General features: G+C 33.4%; 1 protein-coding gene across 1 annotated transcript in view; it reads right to left on the reverse strand.

Moving 5' to 3' along the window:
* The window catches only part of LOC108684136 (cysteine-rich motor neuron 1 protein), a 271,145-nt gene that overhangs the window by 214,105 nt on the left and 31,290 nt on the right, over positions 1-25,750 (reverse strand). The window contains exons 3-4 of the mRNA XM_018188249.1: positions 20,510-20,725; positions 11,980-12,027 (exon numbers count right to left, since the gene is read on the reverse strand). Coding sequence (XP_018043738.1) covers positions 11,980-12,027; positions 20,510-20,725 — 264 coding nt within the window. The remainder of the gene's footprint in view (positions 1-11,979; positions 12,028-20,509; positions 20,726-25,750) is intronic.

A 25,750-nucleotide genomic window follows, 5' to 3' on the forward strand; every position in this document is an offset into this window, starting at 1 on the left:
TTAAAATTAAAATAAAATCATTTAATTCATACTATTTCCTTTTTGTTCTCTTTAAAATGATCACATTTCTATCCATAAGCGATATTAAGCAATATCATTTCTCAAACACTACACTAAATTCTGAGAATTATAAATACTACATTTGAGTCAATAACGAAATATGAAAATATATGAAACTGGTACGTACAATGAGAATGATTTAGTGTCTCTTATGTTAGAACAAACGTCAAATGTACTTTGCTACAGATTCTGCATAGAATAAGCGCGCAAATGAGACGTACGTCAGCAGAGGCGACGAAGAGAAAAGCACTTCCTGCGATATATCCATCCTCGTACCAGAGACGAACGCACAGTACAGTGCATTAATACCAAGCGTTTACGTAAGACCGAGATATGCACCAACGAGATTCGCCGTCGTCACAGCGTCGGCAACGTCTCTCGCTGTCCTCGTTTTTAATGATTCTCACTATCCGTCGTCGAGATCTAACTTTTTAGTCGTCGGCTATGTCAGTATATGCGTTAGCTTCATTAAATGACGAACGAGCAACGAGTACAGAATATTAATGGCGCTACTTTTAGATACGAATTACGGCTACGCCGTAACCGCTGCTTTTATTGTGTAAACGTCGGTTGTAAATCGCCAGCCCCTGTATTCCTGGAACTCGTTATGACAGTAACGATATTGTTATATTGTCGTTACGCAGATTTTGTATATGATAAAAAGCTGCGCAACGAAATGTAACGGTATCATTACTGTCATAATAAGTTACAGAATACAAGGGATAATATCGAACGAATTTTATCTCTCCCTGTTGCTTCTGCAAAGGTGAGCGAACGGCCCGTGCATTACACTTTTGACATTTGCCGTTCAAGAAATGCCAAAATTATGCGGTTTCGTATTTCACAGTACTAATAGTGACTCGCGAATGGCGATAAGCATGTTAAACGACCGATAGCCGCAAGTTTATCGTCGACCTGAATATTATCCTATTGTCTGCTTTGCATTTATCGATGACGTACGGCCACAATTCCAGATCTCATTTGCGATTTATGAGTGGAAAATATTTAGAACTGAACAGCGAACGTATATGTAACGAGATGCCTGCTGAATCGTCGGTTGACAATGATGCGCGATGCTAAATAAAATGTTTGTTTGAACGTGGACGAAAAAAACAGCACCCGAGAGAATATTAATCACGTTGATCACGTTTGTCAACCGATATCACGACTCATTGTATATTCGGACTCGTAATCGTACTCGTACTAGACATACGCTACGACGACGCCGCAGTTGAATAGCAACGGCGTTATATTGAAAGTGTCGGGAATTACGTCACAGTAATGAGTATATATGTGATTTGTGACCCACCGTTTGTCATGTTGGATGTGCCATCCCTCTGATGCAGCTGGTTAAACTGTACCGGCGAATTAAATTCGGTCGGTATACAGCTACGTACGTTGATTCAGCGCGTAATCGTTCGATGCAACATTCATGAAGCTGGCTAAACGAATACCAAAGTTCTATGCGCTATGTTTCTACGACCCAAACTTGGACACGGACACAAGTGACCACACGATTTATTCTGCTAATATTATTCATTCACGTTCGCTGTTTATCTTCAAGTAATATTATAAATCAGTCATAGCGACTATAATAATGATAATTTAGAAAAAAAGATCAACGTTAATGCATAAAAATTTGAACTGACATCTTCAAATTTTAAGTATTTATTACACATAAGAAATTATTTTATTTTGCATTTTATACGGTAAAAATATTTACATTTTTTTGTACAAGCGCGTTTTCCAAACAGATTTAATTTCTATCATAGGCCTCTAAAAAATAACGATCGTCCATTATTTTTCGAGCTGAATCCGATAGCATTCGCCGAAAGCTCGAGAAACGCTTAGGTATCGTTATTCAAATGTAACCCCTGTGGCAATTTTCCGGTTCGCCCTCTCGTATTTTTTTGCTCTCCATCTAGTTGAAATCGATAAAAACGTCCTATTTCTCGCGCGCACACGAAAAATGTTGGGACAGCCGCCCTTGAATTTCGCGTGAAGCGCACGTTAAGAAAATATTTTTCAATTACCCCTATAAAACATTCCCGTAAATCCGAACGTATCTATCAGTACCAAAGAAATCGATATAACTCTTTAGATTGATAGTGATAAACAAATTTGATCGACGTTGGCCCGTTCGATTAAATTTGTCACCGCTACTATCGAGCAGCAACGATATTGCGATAAATCTTGCTTCGCAGTCTTTAGGATTAATAAAACAAGCTTTGCTACTAAAACCTCAGATTCTCGGCAAATTGTGACTTTCTCTCCGGAGTGTAAACGAGAAATCGAAAAAGATTACTCGAATGAAAAGATGAAAAGGAAGGAACGAAAATGCATAAAAGCTTCTTCAAGAGAATCTTACGGGGATTGGAAATTTAATTTTGCTTAATCACTTGATGAAGATACTAACATCTTGACGATATATTCTGTTATATAAAATGACGTTTCCAAGTCATTTAAAGAATCCTCAGATATTACCTTTTTAATATACTACAAGGCCTACAAGCATTGAAAGTTTTCTGTGTTGTTATAAAATTAGTTAAAAGATAAGAAAGATGTTGCACATGAAAGCTTGTATATTTTATTTTTCGTGATTCACATCGTTATTCAATGACTAGTTTCATTATGACTGATGGAGATCCCGATAAAAGCAACAGCTTTCAGTACCGTGTATATCAGACCGTAAATCATCGATGATTGTATAAAAGAAACGTAACAGTAAGGAAAGAACACGTGGGATAAAAGGGAGAGAAAACAAACTGCAGAAAAGGGGGACAAGAGACTCGCAGTGATAAGAGGAGGAGGACGACCAGAGGGAAAGATATAAATCGGCTATCCCAAGTCTTACCTTCTGGCAAACGTTATCAAAATTGAATTTCCGAATATGGAAGAAGGGCGCGCAGTGTCTGCGGATTCGCCAGTTGGCTCCTTCGTTATTTATGTCTGCGACGTACGGCCCGCTGGAACCATTGTCGATATACAATAGAAATTTGTTCGCGCGACGTGTCGGGCAACTTGAGAAGCTACTCGTCTTTTCGAGACTTTTACCGAGATTTTGAAGAAATCGCGGAAACTGCCTTGGTTCCATAAGGAAAAGAAACGGGAAGAAAAGTGGAGGAAGAGGCACACATCGGAGATCAGATTGATTGCTCTTTTATCCCTCACCGACTCAAGGACGAACTACAGATCTCGCTAGAAGAGTCGCGTTTCGTGACTTGCGTGATCGAATTCTTTCTATCCTATCTTCAAGCTCTGATTTCGTTCGCTTCACAGACTGATTCCTTTCCGGTCGTTAATGCCGCCAATTCTAATATGAGATTTAAGTCATTATGTTTACGCTCCTGATCAGATGTGATAATGTTTATACAATATCTTACATATATATCCCTATACATATATTCGTCCATATATACATATATTTGCGGATATTCAGTCTCAAATATTATAGAAAAAAATCTGTTATATATGTGTGTGTAAAATAAATTTTTTTTTAATGTTATATAATTTTTTAATGTTATTAAATCCAACTTAAATATAATGAAAATTTAATTTAATTATTCTGCCTTTAAAAGCAAAAGTATTTATTATTAAAAAGATTATTTATATAAAATGAATTCTTTGTAAAACAAATTATTTGTGTACATATTTTATGCATATCATATACATCATAAATTTACGGCAAATTATTGTTCAAGATCGTACAAAAATTTAAATGGTTTGATTCAAATTCCATTACTAATACGATCTCATTCCTAATTCATTGTACTAATAACTAATTTTAAAAAAGTAATCGCTTGAGCTTCTTTCACACCTTAAAGTGAATTTACGGCTAATCAAATGCGGGGAAACCTCCTAAGATCGAATTCCGCATTCCCATCTAACTTGGATTCCCTTCTGCAACCCGATTCTCTTACGGTCGTTAATGGCGTAAAACGGGGTATTGGAGATCGGTTCGCAAAAGTGTCGTAATTAGAGAAACGTGCCACAGATCTAGAAACCTCAGACTTTTTACACATAACTGTCAGAATTACTTGGCGGATTCTTCCATAAAATTTATTTTTTCATGAATTCTGTGTATTCCTTAAAACACTCGTTATATAGTTTTCCTTAATAATTCTGCTTTTATTTTAATATTATAGTTACTTTTTTAATGCTGCAAATTACAAACTTAGTGCAACTTACAATTTTATTTTAATTAAACGTAAAATGCATTTAATATAATACATATGTGTAAACAAATTATTGCATATTGCATACTATATACACATGTACAGCTTCTCCCACAAATAGTATATAATGTTATACATATTGTGTATATGATATATAATTTTTGTCAAAGGCAGAATTTCATTTTGGAGCAATAAGTTTTCAAATGAAATATATGTGTAACTGCGAGAATTAGATATTCATAACACTACATTGGCCAAGCGTTGTTGCATTTAACGAGACCGTGTAATTTCTATTAAAATCATGAGACAAATATGCATGCTAATTTAATGCGCTTAGCGGCAAAGCCGCACCAGCTGTTACTAAATGAATCAATTAATTAAATTATCGGCATTAAACGATGCACACTGAACTTTTTTTAATGTACTCGTATTTCATCAAAAACTTCAGAGCTTTAGAGTCTAACGTCAATACAGTCGGGATCGTAAGAAAGTAGGTATTCAAAATTATTCTCCGACAGCACGAGTCCAACATTTTAAAAGAAAAGCATTTCTCGTTTCATCAAATATCATTTAATATCAAAATCAAATAGTTGTTTAAAAATGTTGAAGATGGATAAAATATTGCACTGATATCAATATCAACGCTTTTCAATTAAACTGACAACGATATATGGCCAATATTAGAATGCGATTTTCAACGGAAAAATTTCAACGGAATCAAGTGATGCGATATTTTCTTTTCTAGCGATAACAATGAAAAAATAACAAATTTGTCGACATAACAGCGATTTATGTTACGGTTGGTGAAAAATTGCGGATGGCAACGATCAAATCGCGACGAAAGCGACAATTTGCTACATTTTTTGTGACTATTTTTGCGAAGTGTTGTGCCATGTGAAAACGTCAGCGACAAAAGCAAGGTAATCATAACTAGCAATTATTATACATATATACAACAACCGGCGCAATGTTTGCCTTCCATGCTTGATGGAAGCAACGAGGACTTGGGTCAATCAGCCAAGCAGCCGGCTAGCCATCCAAACCAGCAGAAGCAGTGAACGAACACCCACGCGTATAATTTTACGTTTGCTCTGAAGTTACAGACGAGAGATAGTCTTGTCGCTCCTGGCTATTACTCGCAAATCACGTTGGAAGTAAGAACACAGCAAGAGATGATAGAGATAAAAGAGTGAACGTAGAATAATGTTAAGAAAACCTCAATCTACTCGTAAAAAAAGAATAATGCGAATTTGTTAGGAATACATTTTAGAACTCAAGGAAAATTTTTTTACCTTTGGCAAATAGAAATTTTTATGTAAAGTTTTATCATTTAACGATTTTGTTATAAATATTTATATTAGTTACGATTTATATAATATAGATAAAATAATATAATGTTCACACAAGATTTAATATTACGATAGACATAGATTCGCATGTTTTTCAACTAAAATCAGGAAGTTATAAGTACAGTGATGATCTACAGAAGTACGGTTTATTATCGCGTGATGTTATTATTAATGTATTAATAATGACGTCAAACTTGATCACTTAATTCAATTATTTCGCTATCGATTGGATGGAAAATAGATGGCAGGTGTAGATGTTATAAATAATCTATGCTAGCTTCTTCCAGCACATTGAAACAAGTTTGACATTGAAACAATTATACATTCGTAATTAATAACTTGGCGAAGAATCGAGTTAAAGTTACGTTAAAATCTTAATTCCTTTTCGGGATTTAATTAAGTTTTAAATAGCGTGATTAACTTCGATAATTGCGATTAGCGGCTTATCGCCTTTCTCATGTTGGAGGCATTCTTCAACATTTTCGAGTGTCATTTATTAGCGGTCATTTCTTATTGAAGATTAAAACGTCATGAAAAACGCACTGTGGAATCTAAAACACGGAACCCAATCCTCTCTTCTTTGTTTCTTGCGTGTACATTGTCCGAAACGATTGAATCTCGACAAAATAGCAAATTCTTCACAAAAATAAATAAATGACGTATTTGTTAGATACTTCCATGTAATTGCGTTCGCTTTGCGATGCTGGCTGTCTACTCGAACAATCGGGATTCCTTTAAGAAACGCGAATTTCCCTCGAGACTCTCTTAACAACGCGGTCAACACCATTAAGCGCGCTTCTTGGATTATTTTCAACGAGTACTTGGCAAAATTTCAATTCAAATAAATTGAATAAGTTTCAATTTAAACAAGTTTATATTAACAAAAGAATCTCTACTTATTACAGTTACAGTTCGATTAGTTACAGCGCTTGGAAATATAGACTTTTAAGATAAACATTATTTTTAAATTCAACCTTTTGTATTTTTCGAGTCAAAATTCTAACGTGAATTTTTCTATGCATCTCAATATATTATCTAAGCAAGCGTATTTGTATTATTAAAATTACGAACAAACGTTCTATTATAAAAATTTTCATGAAAATGAAGTGAAATTTCGAGCACGAGCATCTATATCAATTCAATCTCATCTTTGTAGATCCTTTGAGCTAAGAAAAAATTTCAAGTTGAAAGCAAAATTAATTTTTTCGCAAAAGCAGTTTTTATATAAACAGTAAAATAATATATGGTTTGCGTGTCTCCCTTGAATTACTATAAAGTTTAACAATCCACTTAAACTAGCAGCAAGCTTCTAATGAAATCAGTTCTTGTAAGAAAATAGTTCTATCAGAAGAGGGAGACAATAAATTAATTCACGTTTAATCTCAGCCCGACCACACCCTCGGATTACTCTTCTGAACGCCGAGTAGAGTCTCACGATCCACTTAGGCCCTTAACAAGTTTGTAATAGAAAAAAATTAATTCGACTAAATTTCACAGTCGCCTTATTCGAGAGTCTTCCATCCAACATCAACTGACATATATAAAATGCGATCGAGAAATTTAATCAATTGACGTATTATATTAGATCGTTACATAAGAACCTTCGTTCGATTTCATGTCCCCATATTCATATCTGCCAACAAAACAATATTTATTTCTATATCGCGAGGACAATATGTCGAATTAAATTTGCTTCGTCATTAATTTCTATCACCCCATGTCGACAAATGACATTTTAGAAGAGAGCGAAGGCAATAAATCTGAGACAATCTTTATTCTCGCATCGATTCGTATCCATTGCGCTCATCTGTCAACAAGACGGCATTTCGACGTTGAAGCGTTGAACATTATATTTCGATAGAATTCCTCCTACTCTTGACAGATTCTCGAACGAGCCGGTTTAATCTTACCGTTAGGACTTGCGATGGGGGAAAAAGATATCATTTTGGTAAACTACCATCTGGCGACGTCACTCGCTTTTCATAAAGAAACCCGAAAGCGAGTGCAGCGTTCTCTGTTCCGTAGAATGATGACGACGACAACGACGACGTGGCCTCCGGCGCCTTGTTACTTCGCTCAATTTCTATTTTCCTACATTGAAGTGGATATCGAATCTCTTTCTCTTTCTTCTCTATCGCATTTTTATCCGCATTTTATCCGCCTCTTTCTTCATAACCATGGCTAGCTCGAATAAACAGCACCGTCGTCACAAACTCGAAACAACCTATCCGTTTTATCGAGGCAAATATGCTCAAGATCTGTACGCGCGAATATCATTTTCTGTTCGCGTTTCTTCTTCCTCGTCCTTCTTGAGAATTACCCGCTTTCATTGCTGCCGCTACGAAAACATAAAACTCGTGGATGGTCCGCGAGAGCATCATCATGATGTGTTATATCTATATTGCAACTCTCTTATTACATTTGATTTGATTTGAAGTTACTTAGAGTTTTGAATTACCTCCTTCGTCACACCAAAAGCAAAAATAATCAAAAGTTATAATTCATATCATTGACTTGTTTCTTAATTCGAGATTGTTTGTCTAATTATATCAATATAACGATAAAATTATCTTTAAATATTAAATTTAAATATTTTATAAAATTTAAATATTAAATATATTTTATAGAACTCTTTTCACATAAATTTATGAAATATTCCATCTTTAAAAGTAAAATTTTTACTCAAAAGCATGGAATTTATTGTTAGAGAACTAAAAACTAATAAAAATTTTATCATTTGCCGATAGCGTTGCTAAATTTTTAATAGCTGCAATCCGAATAGTTTCTTCGACTTTTTTTTGTACTTTAGAATGACTTGGAATAAGCGTATCCAAGTTATGGAAACTTCCTGTGTAACGTGTTTTCAGGGCACTTTGTTTTCAGGGCACTTTAATAAAATATGTTATATTATGCCCGCGCTCGGACGATATTAAAGTTTGCCAATGTTTGCACGTTGCTGGCGCGTCATAGCCCCATATTTACCGAAGAATCCTTTCTCGGAAGAGAGACAGCGGGCAAGTTTATTTAATAACACGTAGAGCAACGTCCGGGGAAAAAAGGGTCGCGGGAGAAAGAGGCACTTCAAAATAGCGCTTCGAATAGAAGCTGGTAGGATAGAATCAAAAGGAAACTACCGAGGTAGGTTGCCGCTCAAGGATATCCGAGATCCTCGAGAAAGTTCGTGAAAGGCACATCTCGTAGATTTTTGTAATTCGAGAAAACGAAGGATGTACGCGCTTGCGAGTTTGATTGTTCCAAAGCAGCGGCTTTCGTCACGTTTTCGCTGTGCTAATCCATTTGCTTCTAGCATCCTTCATCAAAAACATAGAACAGTAAAATTCTAACATACAATTTCCGTTTAAATAAAAATGTGAATTTATTTTCTATTAATAAAATTACTCAAACATTGAAAATTTTAATTAGAAATCTATGGTACTTACATAATTCTTTTCCTCCATTTTTAATTGATGAAAAAAATTATTTGAAATTCTGATGAAATTTTTGATATCTGCATTTGCAAAAGAATGCAAAATTTTTGCTAATTGTCGCGTTTTTGCTAATTTCATTTTTCAGTTACAAATAAATGTAGAAATCAAAATTAATGCTAATCTAAAACTTCTTAAAAATTTTTTGTAGCTACAGATTATGAAATAATCAAATTTTCAAAAAGTAACAAAAAGCCGATACTGAAAGACTTAACGACTAGATGTCTGAGACAAATGTCTTCCGCGTGGAAAAAAGCACAGAATATTCGATGGTTCCTCTATTGTGGGAAACATATTGTTCAGAAATAAGAAAGAGAAAAATGATATCCCGGTATTACGAAGCAGATCAACTCTATTCAAAGAATATACTTTCAACAGAATGAAGTGCACGAAGCGACTTAGACATTTAGAAAGAGACTATTTTTCCATTTTTATTTTTATCATATCGTGCTTTTAGTATATTAGAATATTTAGATATTGAAATAAAAATTTTCATTTGATTTCCTTTCGTTATTAATAACGTAATAATACCTTAGTATTAACATTGACACTAATCGAAAGAAAAGTTGTCCCGAGGAATTCCATTCATAGATCATTTCGCTAAATTTGATGAAGTACATTGTTTGTCACATGTTGTCACACTGCAATGTTTGTCACATTGCTTTTATTGACTTAACTGAAAACACCGCACCAAAATACAATTGCATTGACGAACTTTGCCGCGATTACTCTTTTTTACTCTCATTCGCAACCCATGAAACCTCTTCATGAAAACTCGTTGGAACGGCCGCTCGACGGTAACCACGATGGCTAGCAGCAAACTGGAGGGAAGTTTTTATCACGCGTCTGAAAGACCGATAAATTAAATTGCCCTTAGCTCTTAACTACGAAATAATGTAATCGTTCTCTCACTTTTGAAACAAATTCGATTTTTGCGATTTGGAGTGATGAATATACCACGGTTTTGTTAATACGAATATAACATCCACAAGAAGAATTGGTGCAATGGTAAAATTTTTGTTAAGAAGTTGAAGAAGTGGAAAAAGTAATCTTAATTATTAAAACAGTAAAAAAATTGGAATCAAATTTTAAAAAGTGAGATTTGAAGATTTTTTAATACCCTACAATCTCAGAGAAAATCTGGTCTTAATATCTCAGAAGTTTGATAAAAGTCTAACCATTTATTTTCTCGATTGTCATTGTGCCGTAGTGCCATTCGTTTATCTCGAAATTTAGTTGAACGATCGATAAAACTTCCTGCACGTAATTTTAACAAGTAGCAGTTCGAAAGTGACGCAAGTGTAACGCGAAACCAGCCAGTATCGATATGAGCCTTAAGCAAAAAAAAAACGGAAAACGATCTTGCTACTTCAATTTCACGGTACACACGCAAAAGTGTAATTTTTTAATGCACCCGACCGCGTCGGAAATTCTCTGTGAAAAGTTTCGCCGCAAATGTGCCGCGATATACGCGAGATTTCCTTTGTTACGACAATTTGGCGCATCGTCGAAGTTTACTTCTTTTCGCGCTGTTTTGTTCACAAACCGCGCAATATAGACTAACTATCCAAAAAAGGGAAGTTCTTATCTTCACTACTTTTTTCTTTCTATTTCACAATGAAGAAGAAGAAAAAGAAGAAAAAAAAAGACAAAGAGCAGATAGAAGGAATTTTCACCTATTAAATTTTACCTTCCCCATCTCGTGTCTAATACTGATGTTTGACCCTCGCGAAACCTTTCTTCGCGAGCTCTACAAAATAATTTAATTCCACATTGAGTCGCTTATGGAATTATCTTACATTGCCGGTAGTGGCGGTTATCCACTTCCTTGTACACCTAGCGTCGTCCCAAAGAACGTGGTAGATGTGTAGTGCCGATAAGAGATGTAATTAGTAGCAGCGTGAAGAGCACTGATATCGGGGAAAGTGGCGGAGAAGAATTTCTATTTAGCCGCAGTATCATTTAAACGATATCATTCCTAACGTTTCGTTTCAAGAAAACAAATTTTAATCGTACGTTTAAAAGGCAATAAAACTCATTAACTGATGTGATGAAAATCATTTAATGATATAATTTTAGTCATTACTAAAATATTTTATCGTCTTTTTTGTAATGTTTTAAACTTTTTATGTGATTCTAATTAAGACGAGTATATAGTAAATATTTTCGAGATATTTTAATAAAACTTTTTTTTATACATAATTATCCCACATAAACGAGAATCACAGAAGTATGAAAATAATTAGTTAGATATTTGGTTATACAGAGGCCTGGAAACAAATTTTTAATAGTTCTCATAATAAAATGGATGTCGATAAATATCAAATAAGAAATTGTCAATCAAGTAAGAAAGAGAGATTCTTGTTCTTCTAGCCAAAATCTCTTAAAATATTTTTTTAGTGATTGTATTTTCTATAATATGACTGAACAGAGTGGTAAATTATTAGGCATAAAAGCAATGTTGAAAAAATTCGATAAATGTAGAAAAGATACATTAATATAACTGCATTTGCATCAAATGAAAGATAAATAATGGTAAATTTTATTTTGCTTAATCAAGAATATATTATATCCAAATTATATAAACAATAACTTACATTCGCGCGCGAGGAATTTTTTAAAGTTCTTCTTATCGATCAACAGAGTGATATCACATATTTATCTATCATCGAAAATTTCGATCTAATTAACGTTTGTTAACGATGAATAACATATATTAATGCTGAGAGTAGAACTGCTGAAGCTACGATACAGTAGTCAAAGGAAGAGTCGCGCGTAGTTCACTGTTAGAACGCGGACTCGTATAATTTCCCTTTAATCCCTTAAACACGATAGCGGATGAATACTAAACATACTCAATTAAAGCCGCCCATTCGTGAAAACTTCTGGAATTGGTTGAAAGTAACTTACCCTCGATGGCGGTGCTACTCGGCGTGTCGCCAGAATTATAGAGGTCATCTGAAACAGAAGTTAGAAGTTTATCGGTTGCGGTGGTACTTCTCGGTAGACGGATATTGGGCATGAATTAATTAACGAGTACTTGCGAAACACTTCATTAGATTAAACTTAGATAGCATTCTCGGGCACGTCCATTATTTCACGATCGGGGGTGCCCGAATGACTCGGTTCGATCGAGAACTGCTAACAAGTAAAGTAATTCAGTCTTCGATAATTACGTCTCCGTAATGACCAGCGCCGTAAATGCAATTTAGCTCCATTAAAATACCAAATCGCGTGTCATCCAGCGAAGTAATTGGCATTGATTAAAGAATGAATTCACAAAGAAGATTGCATTAGTTAGAATCAATTGATGATGGACAATGTAAAAAGTAACGGCACGAGAGACTATAAAAAAGAAAAAAGTTAATATGCGAGAAAGAAATGTGAAAGTATAAGAATAAGATGGAGACACACATTTCTCAATGAAAATTATATTTTCATGTTTATATCTACATATATCTATTTTAAAATGCATTTGCATCATTTTGAATGCAAATTACTGTATCAAGTCATAGTTGTATTTCTTGAAGCTCGATAAAAAATAATTTTAAAGATTTGTGTGGATATTTAAGAGCCTGACAATATTCTGCAAAAAAGTCTCTCAGTTATTTTTTTTGTTCAATCAGATGCATAGTAAATGATCGCTCTATAAATGCCTTGTCTTATTAAATATCACCGCCATTGCGGATACTAACGCGTTATAAATTATGAATTTACTTAGAAGTGAGCAATTCAATATTTCGCACTGCCGCAAACGTTTGTTATATAAATATTCGAATGGATTGCCGCCGGACGTTTAATATAGCGAGTAAATTTTACGCAACATCGACGCGAGTCCCAGGCAAATATCGGATTATTCGAAAGTGCAGGCAAATCCACGGAGTAATTTTCCTCGGACGACCACTACGATATTTACTATTAATATTTACCTAGCCGGAACTGCCCTTCGCCTTCCATCCAATCAGCTTTTCATGTCATATACTCATAGTAAACATTAAATCAACGTTAACAAATTTTTAAACAAATACAGTCTAGTATCTTTTTGCGTTAATTATTGATATAAAATGTAAAAAAATAATAATATAAAACAATAAAACAATATACTTAAAAATATTTAATATTTAATAAATTCATTTATGAACTTCATATAAAAAACTATTTCTCTCACTGTTGGATATCAAAGGAACAATGGTAATCCAATTCCTTGAATTAAAAAAATATAATTAATAAAACAAATCTTGCCCTGATGAAGTGGACTGCAAGGTCACGAAACGTTGGCATTCCAAGAATGGATCTGGACACGGAGAAAACCCGCGAAACGCATAATTTTTATTAAAAAATTCTTATTATTTTTAACATTCATGTATGTCAAAGTATAAATTAATTCATTTCTGTGGTTAGTTTTAAGATAAATAATATCAACAACATCTATTATGCATTTAGAAACAATCAACTCAATTTGAATTTAATACATTTTCTTGAGATAAATTATTTAATTGTTTTGGTTAAATTAATGATATATTGAATAGAACAGTAACCGTAGAAATGATTAAAAATATCTCAAATTGGATATAATTTGACATATGAATTTAACAGTACATCTAAAATGTATTTATAGATTACTTAATTATAAAAATAATACATTTAGATTATTAAGAATCATTATTTTAAAAAAGTAATAGTTATTTTCAGATTTATCTCATGTGTTTTTATTTTTTATTTCCGTTTACTTCAAGATTAGAGGAGAAAAGAGGAGACACATGAGTGATAAAAAGAGGAGACACATGAGTGATAAATCCGCTAATATAATATGTTGTTTAATTTTTTTTAACTTGTTTATGCGCATCATTGCTAATTATATTTACGTCACGTGCTAATCTTACACATCTTCGCGCAAGTCGTTAATTTATAAATAGGTATAGCTTTCGACGAAATTAACGATTTCATTTTTGTTCCGAAGATAGCTTTATAATTTATCCGTAACAGTGCATACGAAGATTTCCGTCGGGGATTAAGTTGAATCTAAAGATCAATAAGCGTTCCTGTAATGACCCAATTATTAAGTTACTGGCTGTTGAAGAGTATGAAACTGTAAGGCACCGGCAGTACATTGGTATTCGTAATCCTACACTCTCGCATTCTCGTCCCTCACAATTAGATCGTCGGACATCTGACATTTTTAGATTGGACTTGACTGCGTACAAAAGCGATTGGTAGTACGTCACTCGATCACGTCTGACCTTCTGTTTATATCGGCGCGATTGCGTAGTCTAATGTCTAAACCAGGCTAGAATCAACGTTGAAGAATCGTTTTCTCACGATCGCGGTGCTCTGACCCAAAACCCGGCTGGATAAAGATAGACATCTCGTCGTTAAAAGATATCTAATAATAGATATTCCAATTTCAGACTACTTGCACTTTGACATATTTAATTAAAAATTCATGAATTTATGATAAGAAGAGAAATAATTTTCTCAGAAAATTATTTCTTTTTGTAATTTGATTCATCTACAGAGATCGCAAATATGCAATTTCAGTCTCTTCCGGTCTAAAAACAATTTTATATACTTATCTCTTATCTAAATTTACATACTTAATTTATTTTCTTACAAGATTTATAGCAACTACATTTTAAAGTTCATATTGATTTTCTATATCGTGATATCTCCAGTTGTCAATTCAAATGCTGCGAGGATCATTTTGCTTACATAAAAAGAATTTACGAGCAAAATTGACCGTGCCAAACTCTCTCAAAGGGCATTCGTGCACCTTTGAAATTTTGTATGCAGCAAAGTGAAGATCCAAAGGTTTTCTTAAGACCTTGCCGAGCTAGCACTTCTGACAATATGACTTTACGTTGTTTTGCCATACTATAAGAGTAAAAAGTGATTGGATTCGGGACGTGAGAGGAGTATTTATGAACGAAGAAATTGCCAAGGGTATAAAGGATCGAAGGACGTTCTGGAATGTTTCATAAATGCTTTCGTTCGATGTTACATTCTCTGACATGTGACGAATAAACCAAACACATATTTTGAATCCGGAAACAAAGTGTGAAATAATAAAGCGCACCTTTATATTCCTGCTGCACAAAAAAATTTATTGCATTTTTTTTCAAGAAGTTTTAAAATAATCAATCACATTACTCCAATAGAAATGAAAACGAATCAGATAAGAAAGAAGAAAAAAAACATAAACTCTCTTTTTATCATTAAAAGAAAAATTTATTAATTTCCTACTCGGCACTACTTTCAATAGCATCATCAGTTTTATAAGCGAGATGCAAAGTTTGTTTATAATTTTGAAAACGAAGTTCTAAAGTTTCAAAGTTTCTCGCGATTATTCGTTCTAATAAATTGTAAAGGAAACAATCCAGTTGTAATAGTTTGCCATTTAAAATATAAACACAATATTTGATATGAGATACGCAAAAATTGAAACTTTTTCAAGGAACAAATAATCTTTTCTGTTCTAACAATTAAAGCTTTAACATATTCAACACATGCTTTGAATCAAACGTTCTGACACCAATCGCGGACTGAAAACCCGCACTCAAACAAATTTTTGCCATGTGGCATTTAATTTAAGTTTGCTAAGTATTTGTTAAAGTTTTATTAGTTCCTGTAATGTAATTCGCAATTCCCTTCATATTCCATAGATTAGCGTATCGAATAAGTTTATCACGAGTATTCGATAACTAGTTGTTAGGCTATAGATATATAAAATGAATCAGGCATAATGATCCAACATAAACTGAAATTGAAGGTGTTGGGAAGTGAATGTCGGCGCTAAACTTCTAGTTCGAGTACATTCGCGTCGCACGCGTTATTAAACGAATTAATTTCTGCTAATGACAGGTTGGCCGCAGCAACGAGCAATTTAAGCAATGTGTATGTATATATGTCAAAGGCAACTCCGTTATTAACTCATTATTTATTCGTAGAAAATAAAAAAATACGTACAAAACATTCGGGACATGTAAATCAAGTTATTAATTATTTCAAGAATATATTATTATTGTGACGTGTTTATTAATATAACAACATTTAATTTCCTAGATTAAAAGTATAAAAGAGAAGATAAAATTAATTTCAATATATATTAATATTTTTAGAAAGAGTTATAGAAAAAAACTGATATCAGTAAAAATGTATAGTTCTCGTATTTTTATGATTATCTTTATCTTTGAAAATTGAATCTAAAAAATCATAAATTTATTAAAAATCAGTACGTTAGTTATTCTAGATAATACAATGGGATAATACAATGGGATATTTGGTTTTTTTTTAATGGAAATTTACGTGGAAAAATCTTCGCAATAAATGTATTTCGTAAATACCGATATAAACGTAATAGCCATACAATACAATTCCATGTACACTGTGTACCTATTATTCTATTCCGTATTTCACGCAATTTCCTGTACATTGCATTTCGAGGTGTAATACACCCGTGAGGAAATCAATGATTTTTTTATCATGGTTGATGAACAATATCGGGCATTGCACTCAATTAACTAGAGACAATTACTTTCAATGAGGTTCAATGAAATTCACGGCACGTTCCAAACCAGTTTATTTTACTGCGGGAGATGACACCACACTAAAATGTCTCTATTCAAATCAGTTAGCTGCTTCAAATGATGTCTACTCTGAAAATCATCGCTATTCATCATTGAACACAATAAATGTGCGTAAAAAACGACAAATTTTTCGTACCATTATCAGTGATTTAATCTTCAATAATAATTCTGCCTGATAATTAAACACAATCTATATTTCTTCGTTTCATTCTTCATTTTATTTTATTTTTTTAATGTATTCGATAATTATCATACATAAATAATATTTCTGATATAATAAAATATAAAATATTGATTGAAGGAATAGAAAATATCCTATAAATATTTATATTTGTATTGTAATTGTGTAATCAATCATTATTTATATTAGTTTAAATGTAATATTATATATCTGTTCATCTTAAAAACATTACGCGACTCACTTTTAATTTATAAAGTGTCACTCAAGTACATCGGAAATGCCTCGGTTCAACGAAACGGATTCAGTTGGCTGGTTCCTTTGTTCCTCTTTTGGACTTAGGGATTTTACTCGTGTACTTAACTCGCTGGCAAAAGAACAATCCGTCTGCCTTCTACCTTTATAGAACGTACGCGATTAAACTTTTCTCAACGAATCGAATTTAACTTTCTGCATCGTCCAGGGTAACTACTTTTGTTACTCGTTCACCAACAACCTCGTTACACGTTGAACACCGCACTATGTCGAGATGGAAGTTGCACTCGAAAGAAGAACGAGTTAACTATTGATTCTGAGCAACTCCGGATGAGAGCTCTAATCATAACTGTTATGGAGTCTACCACGCAGTTATTTCTTTAAACATACTTGAAAAAAGAGTTGTATCAGTAACTAGAAATTTGAGGGCAAATAACAATAAGCAAGTTGTATGAACTAAGAAAATATTTAAGTAATATTAACCATTTACTACAAATAAATAATATTATTATATTTTTGAAATTTATTTAATTTATTTACGGTCTCTCTTTCTTTTTACAATGTCCTCAAATTTTTATATGAAGTCTATATAATTATTTATATAGTTGAATCACTATTTCACTATCCATTAATAGTTGACAAATATTGTTGTCATGGCTGTATTTTTACAGTATTCGGTATTACTTTAATTGTTATTATTTTGTAAAACTAGTTGCAGACATTTAAATTTCAGAGTTGTCAATTATCATTACCAAAACTTTTTCTCTTAATACATGAACAATTATTGGCGCTGACAGCAAAAAAAATCGAATGCACATAACTGTCGGCTTATAACATTGTATGTGCTATATATTAATATAATATATACATGTTAAGTATGAATCTCCAAAATGTATAAATTATCTTTCAAAGAGAAATATAGAGAAATATAGAGAATATTATTTTATTTTGTATTATTAGACAAATTAGAAATATCAATTTTTTTGATGGTGGAATTATCGCTTTAAAAAATCGTGAATATTTTTTTAAAAAGACGCTCAATATTAATGTAATTGAGCAAAAGAAGACATTATGATTTTACATTAAAATTCAATTAGTTCTTATATAGGAATGACTACAGGATATCGGAAATCGTACTGGATAATAGAGAAATTTATAAAAAGTCGCTTCAAAGTTTTAACGGAATAACACAATTTTCTCTCTCACATGATGGTTGTTTTTGCGTGTTTTAATCAGAAACGACGGAACCGATAACGAACGAACATACGTCACGAACGTGGTAGTTGTGTCTTTTTCTCATTACCGACATACCGTCTGTACCGTCTCTTCAGTTTAGTTTTTCCGTTTTCTTAGTCATTGTCCTCACCTTCGACACTATTTATGTTTTCTTTTCATTAACGCCGCTCTGTTTGCGCATCCAACATAGTTTCACGTATTTCATTCACCTTGCCACTGTTTCGCTTTTTTATCCACACTAGCTGCGCTGACGAGAGAAGGCAGCCAAAAAGGCACATCCTTCTGGAGTAACGACCGATGATAAAAACACAACGATTAATATCAAGCAATAAAACTATACAACGCGAATGATGACTGTCAATTTTTAACTTCTTTGCTCCCAACCGGTTTTCAGTCGCAAACAACTTTTTACTTTATTTGTAATATAAACGCAAACAAGTCCATCCGAAGAAGAGACCATTCTGAAAATTCGAGCTCCATTTAAACTTTTAAAAAACATTTTTAAGAAAATATCTCATTCAAAAATAATTCATTAAAAAAACAAAGAGAAAAACAAGGCTCTCTCGTGGCAAATAAAGGTTCTGAAAAAAAAGATTAACGATAACGAAATAAACAACCGGTCGTAATTGCTTGCACAATTAATTAATTGTATCGGTGAAATTGCGACGCGTCTAATAAATTTCGTATATTTTTTTAAAGCGTTAATGCTTTTAAAAAATAATAGCAATTGAGTTTAAAATAAATGCACTATTGGCACCAGGCAAACGACTTTTGTTAACGGACCAAATAAATGTTTATGGTTTTCACGACGACGCTCATGGCCTAAAAAATTGATTATTGCAAGTACGCGGGAATATAAGATATTCATGTGGCACAATGCGGACGATCCCTGATCTTATTTCGGAAAACGACAACGTCATTTCTTTTTACGCGAAACTGATTCCGTTCTCTATCGTGTCAGTGATTCTTATCGTAAAATGTGTATCACGCGCATACTAGATAAACAACGCAAAGCAAACAGAAACTTTGTGACATGGTTCCTCTAAGAGAGCAAAAAAATGTAATAGTAAATAAACATTGACGTTTGCAAGAACTCACAAACGATATACACTGAAGATATTTTCGCGATCAATTCGTGAACTCATCGATATGATATGAATACTGTCTATTCATTGAGGAATTTATACGGACGAGTGCAAATGCTTAAAAACATAGTAAACAGCCAAATATAACTGCAGATCGTTTTCGTTTTTCTCGATGCAGTAAATGAACGGATGTAACAATATTATATTTTGGATTATTTTTTATATCTTCAAAAATAAAATCCAATTAATAATTTTATGATTTCCTATAAAAAAAAGTTTATCTCTTACTTTATCTCTTTGTAATAATAATAATAAATGTAAAATATGTAAATAATTATAAATGTAAAACAATAACATGCCTCAGTGGTGGAATTGGAAAAGATACCCGTTCTAGATTATAGTCAGGAGATTCTAAATTCGAATTCTGGTTGAGATAATATCCTTCACAATAAATATATTTGCAGTATTTTGAGATACTAGTAGCATTATTATCAAATCGATGATCAATTTAATTAATTGTGGTATTATTATTTCAGCTTTAGTTTATGAATACGTTTCAAGAAATAAACATCCGACAATAAATGATACGCAGTTTATATAACTAAAAGATATATTTAGAATTTACATATTAAAATATTATTACAATATTATTACACCAAGATCCCAACTATTATATATTGATTCTTTTCTCTTATTAATTTGATTTATTCAAATATTTGCTTTCCCCAATTCATTCAACTATTCCATCCATCATCAATCATTAACCACGTCTCCAAAGAGATGTAAGAAATCAGAACAAATTATTACACGTATTAAGCGAGCACGTACAAATGTTCATCGATTACACAAGTTTCCCCCCTGGTTCTAATGAACACAGAGGGATAATTAAAATTGATAGTCCCGCGTTACGCGTATTACGTCCGATTCCCCTAACGATAGACGGGTGTAACTCGCGCCATTTGACGAATCGAGCGTGAAATTAATTTCGCCATTAGTGCACTTTGACGCGCATTATCGTGCTGCCGCAGCGGAACATGCGGATCGCATCGCGTGGTACCGCGGTATATCACAGTACGCTCGCATATGGAATGAATGCGTCCTACCGTAAGCAATTTTCGCCTCCAAATTGAGCCGGCACTCGTGCCGCGTCATGTACATGTAGGGCTGCGGCTCACCCGGGCACCAGGGCACCGACGGACCGCAAACGCATTTGCCGGCCGCCACGTTTCCGTCCGCGATTCCCTCACCGACCAAGTTGCAGCCGGAACCCGACATCATCGGCCCGTGCGGACAATGCCTTCTCCATCTGCCCGGGATCTCTGAAAAGCGCAACATACATTGTTAGTATCGAGAAATTTACAGTTTTGTAAACATGTATACTGTTGTTGTAAAAATATAGAAATGCTTTTATTTTCCTGTTCAAAAGAATAAAAAATTGGGCAGTATAGTAGTACGATTGGTAATATCATACTCTACACACGTGCATATATAGGATTCTTGTTTCATTTATATCATGATTAATTGATGGCAGCACAGTGATTGTGAATTCGAGATCATAGAAATCGATAGATGGAATATGCGCGATGGTTTTGTGTCGGCTAAGCTAGTTCTATTATTCAGCATGTAACAGAGATTGTACGATTTTATTATTCATTGACCGCAAGCATGTTTCTTCTTTTGTGGATTATTCGATTAGCTCTATAGCGAAACTAATACTCAAAATATTTGCATGAATGGCACGAGAACTGTGTATCTTCTGTGTAAGAGAAAAACATTTTCTATATTACATACATACTTAGCTTGTGCATTTAAATTTATCATGGTCGATAATGATGTTTGTACTCATAATAATCTAAATTATTGCACAGGGATATCTTCACGAGGAGAAAATTCCACATGATATGAGAGAGGCGGTGCGACGTAACGTTGTGCTGTACGAGGGGCTTGAATATAATAGCATGGAAAAATTCTAAATTACGCATCCGTGGCGAATTCACTGGCGGAATAAATCGAGCATCGATAACTGCGCAATTACAAAATCGTCAACATCGCTAGGCATTGCTTACTGCATATACATCGCTCGTCGTCGTCAGGTCTGACAAGGGGGTGAGTACCACGATACCGTCGATACCCGAGGGAGTATAATGCGGTCGCCTAATGAGACGCGGTGTGTACCTGGACGACAAATTCCAATTCAATTGCGTTTACCGCACTAGCCATTGACCGAGAAACATGAAAAAGAGAGGAAGGGAGGGGGGAAGGGAGGGAGGGAGGAAGAGAGAGAGAAAGAGAGAGAATGTTTAAAATGTCGTCGTCGCTATTTCGAAAAAAAAGAATAGCAATTAGCTTACGCCATTCACAAATAACTTCATATAACGAGGCACAGAGAAAGAAGAAAATAGAACAGAAATAGAATCGGGACGGTCAACTAACCGAACAATCAAGACCGAGATTGTTCAATACGAAGGACAGTTAAAGCCTCCTTTGGTGCCATAGCTATGTTGATATTGCCCTCTTCTCCCTTTTACTACTTTCGATAGCACAACCTTCGTTCCAATCGATAAGTTTAATAATCCACAGACGGGTTACGCAGAGAAAATCGAATTTGCTGATCGGTTTGCCCATCAGCTCTTTGGGCCTCCTAAATGTGAATTCATTTCGAGCTAATGATTAGGAAAGCGCTTCTGTCTAATTGTCCATGAGCCAACCAGATATGTGCTATGATATTCAAATATAATCAAACTGCGACGGTTTTCGATTAAGAAAATCGAGGATACTGATACTAGAAGATTGTCCTAAAGATAGGCCGCAAAAGCAACCGAACTACTTTGGCGTTTAAATTCACTATGGAATTACATTTCTTCAAGATAATTTCTCGGTAACGCCGATTCGCGCTCGTAGCCATTAGCAAATTCGCTTTAACGATCCGAATTAAAGTTGGACTTCACAAATTTAAATATTTCGACTCATATCGTATAATTTGAGAATATTTCGTTTTGTTACACTACATTGCACAAAGATACAAAAATTGTGTGATTGCTTATGTACAACTTATTAATTAAAAATCAATGTCAATTAAATTAAATTAATTAAAATATTAATAATATTAATAATATCAATAAAGAGCCAACACAAGTTATTAGTATATGTGAGTTTATTAAAAGAATAATGTAAATATTTCGATTTTGTTTTTAGGTTATTCTGTACGTATAGGTCAATCGGTATTCATCCGATGCATATTTAGATAAGATTTCAAATATAAATCTCAAACAATATAATTAAACATATTTTACAATCTGTATATAAAATAACTGACACAAATTTATTCAATAATTGAGACTATTACATTATGAAACTTCAGTTTTCAATTTCCAGTCGTTATGCTTTGATAAAGCATCAATTATTTTACATGCAGATTGTAAAATTCGTTTATCAGTTAGATTGTTTGCGATTTAGATTTAAAATCTCATTTAAATATGCACGGAGGATGATATAAAAATGCAAGGTCGAAACGTTTGCCATTATTCTTTTAAATTGACATTTTAATAAGCTCACACATTAATAATTTGTGTTGGCATTATTAATATTATTAATATTTCCATTATTAATTAATGTATTATTATAGTATAACATCTCTCAATGAAAAGGTGCAATTTATTGACAAAACATGTCGAAGCTGCCACTTTTAATGCAAATTTATCTCGAATTAATGGACCGTGTACTCAATGATCAATTAGCCGTGACCATTTAGAATGCACATTTCCGCTTTTACGTACATTACGTTGTCGATCTTTCCGGGCATGAAACTCGAGAAGTCAGATTGCACTTACAGTTGTGGACTGTGCAATCGGCTTACTCAGAGGTGCATTTGGTCTCTTGTCCCACCGTCAGTAATCCGTTAAATCGTCAGTAGCCACTTCCCTAATATGTCGACGCTTGCTTACGCCTCTCTCTTCTAAGCTTTTCTTAAAATAATGGTATTTTATATTTAAAAAGAATTGCGTAAAATAATATAAACTATTTTCGCATTGACATACGTGTTTAAAATTTTAACAAAATTAATAGATACTGATATCAATTTGCACTGTCCTATAAATAAATTAAAGATTATAAAAGAGAAATCTTTCTTAAAAGTTTTAATTTAACTTTTAAAGATTTTAAACAAATTGCTAATCTTATTAATATATTATTTTGCATAAATAAAATAAGGATATAATATATATGATAACATTAATTATTTTATCATCACAAAAGCGATATATTATCAGAATATATATTTAAACTTTTCTCATAACAATTCCTAAAATAGCTTAAGCTGTAAAATAATCATGACATTGATATGTTGAAATTTTAAATAAATTAATATTTGTTTATTAAATGAATGTAACTTAATTAAATATAATTTAATTAAATGTAATTTGGAAAAGAGCTAAAGATACTATTATAAATAAATACATACTTCATTCAATTTATCCTAATTTTCAGTAATGGTAACATATAATTACTTTAACTGATATTAAGTCAAAACGTAATCTCATTGCTAAAATATTACTACAACGACATGTATATAATGATAATGAAATGTTTTACACGCTCGTTACTGTAGCACGTGAGTTCATACGATCATATTGTGAACGTCGTACGGAGTATAACGATGTTTCATATAACGCGCGACGAAATGCAGATTTCCGGTAACCAAAGTAAACGAAGTTGTGAAAAATAACGATGCTCCGCCCTAGGTAAGTAACTCGGCAGGGAGAAACGAGAAGCAACTTAATCAACCGACGCGAGTGCATTAAGAGTAGCGGTAAAGAACCAAGCGTAGTTAGAGAAATGCGAAACTAAAGTGGAATTCTAGAAGTGTACTGCTAGATTTTTTGCAAATCTCATCTGCGATGCGAAACACGGAAGAACAACACGTCAGGATGGACCCTTTGGCGCGATGATAATTTATTTTTCTGCATGAGTACACATAATCAATTTACACAATTTGGTTTAATCACTTATCACGAATAATGCCACAGTAATTTTTATAAAGGTAGAAAATATCGCGTTAAGTTTTTAAATCAGTACCTACATGTATTTGCGCTTATTTGCATTATATTAGATTTAAATTATGTTTAAATCCAACGCGAATAATCAGATAGGTTTTCTTTGGTTTTATAAGTTACTCACGTGCACGTATAAGATTGCGGCAATTTTCTTTTAACGATCATATGTTGGATTGGATCGTAAATCCAGGTTCTCTCTCTCTCTCTCTCTCTCTCTCACACGCGCGCGCGCGCACACACACACACACACACACACACACACACACACACACACACACACAGCATATTCGCTGATAAAAATATCTTTTTATCATTTTGGTTTCTTCTTAGATATAAGTACGTTCCATGTCGCCGAAGCCTTCAAGTAGAAATAAAAGATTCACGAGCCAAATGGGAATGTACCTAAAATGTGAGTATTCGATTTCGATATTTTCTCGTGTTGCAATGTAGAACATAAAATGGGTGGGTCATTCGAGCATCTTGGCAAAAAGAAAAACATAGCACATAGAAATCTCAAGATTTCTTGATTTCATGATATCTTCGTATTTCAGTATTTGAAGCTACTTCCTTATCTATCTCATTAAATTGAATTTCGAGTATCTCCGAATATCACGATACGAGATATTCCGTAACTTTGGGAGTAATCTAATAAACTCTTTAATAATGAAAGCATTTTAAAGAAGAATTCCACGAATCTTCCTTGTTTAAACTTAATTATTATTAAAAAAGTAATAGCTCCTCAATAGGTTTATCATTCTCTTTATGGGAAGAAAATTTTTATTTTAATTAAAAACAGAAAAGCAACGTAAACATAAATTTATTCCAAGCTTATACAGTCACTCTTAGAATATGTTACGTTTTTAATAATATGTTTCTCTGCAAAAATAAAGAAAATAAATGTCCCAATAATGCTGTGCTCGTGTATTTCAGTTTAAAAAACGAAATCTGTTTTTCCAAGCTTGCGAGTAAACTTATTAAAAAAAAAAAAGAGACAAGTTTGTGCGGATGGTAGTTGTTTCTGCAGTATGCGTAATGTATGATACTCGAGAAAATTATGGTACGTTTAATGAATACAATGCGACCTCGTTGTGACGCAGTAACATCAATGAAAACGGTGTATCTCTCTTACGTGTATACTGTACACCTTTGACTGTGCGCTCTCGAGTACCCGCGAAGTACTCACGAATACTCATGAGTATAAGCGTGCGATTTCATTTTCTCTCAAACGCAAATGATAGTCGTCATTGCGCCGCACTTTGCGTCGAGTGATCAATATTTACAGAATTACTTGTG

This window comes from Atta colombica, unplaced genomic scaffold (genome assembly GCF_001594045.1).
Source record: "Atta colombica isolate Treedump-2 unplaced genomic scaffold, Acol1.0 scaffold126, whole genome shotgun sequence".
NCBI lineage: Eukaryota > Metazoa > Arthropoda > Insecta > Hymenoptera > Formicidae > Atta > Atta colombica.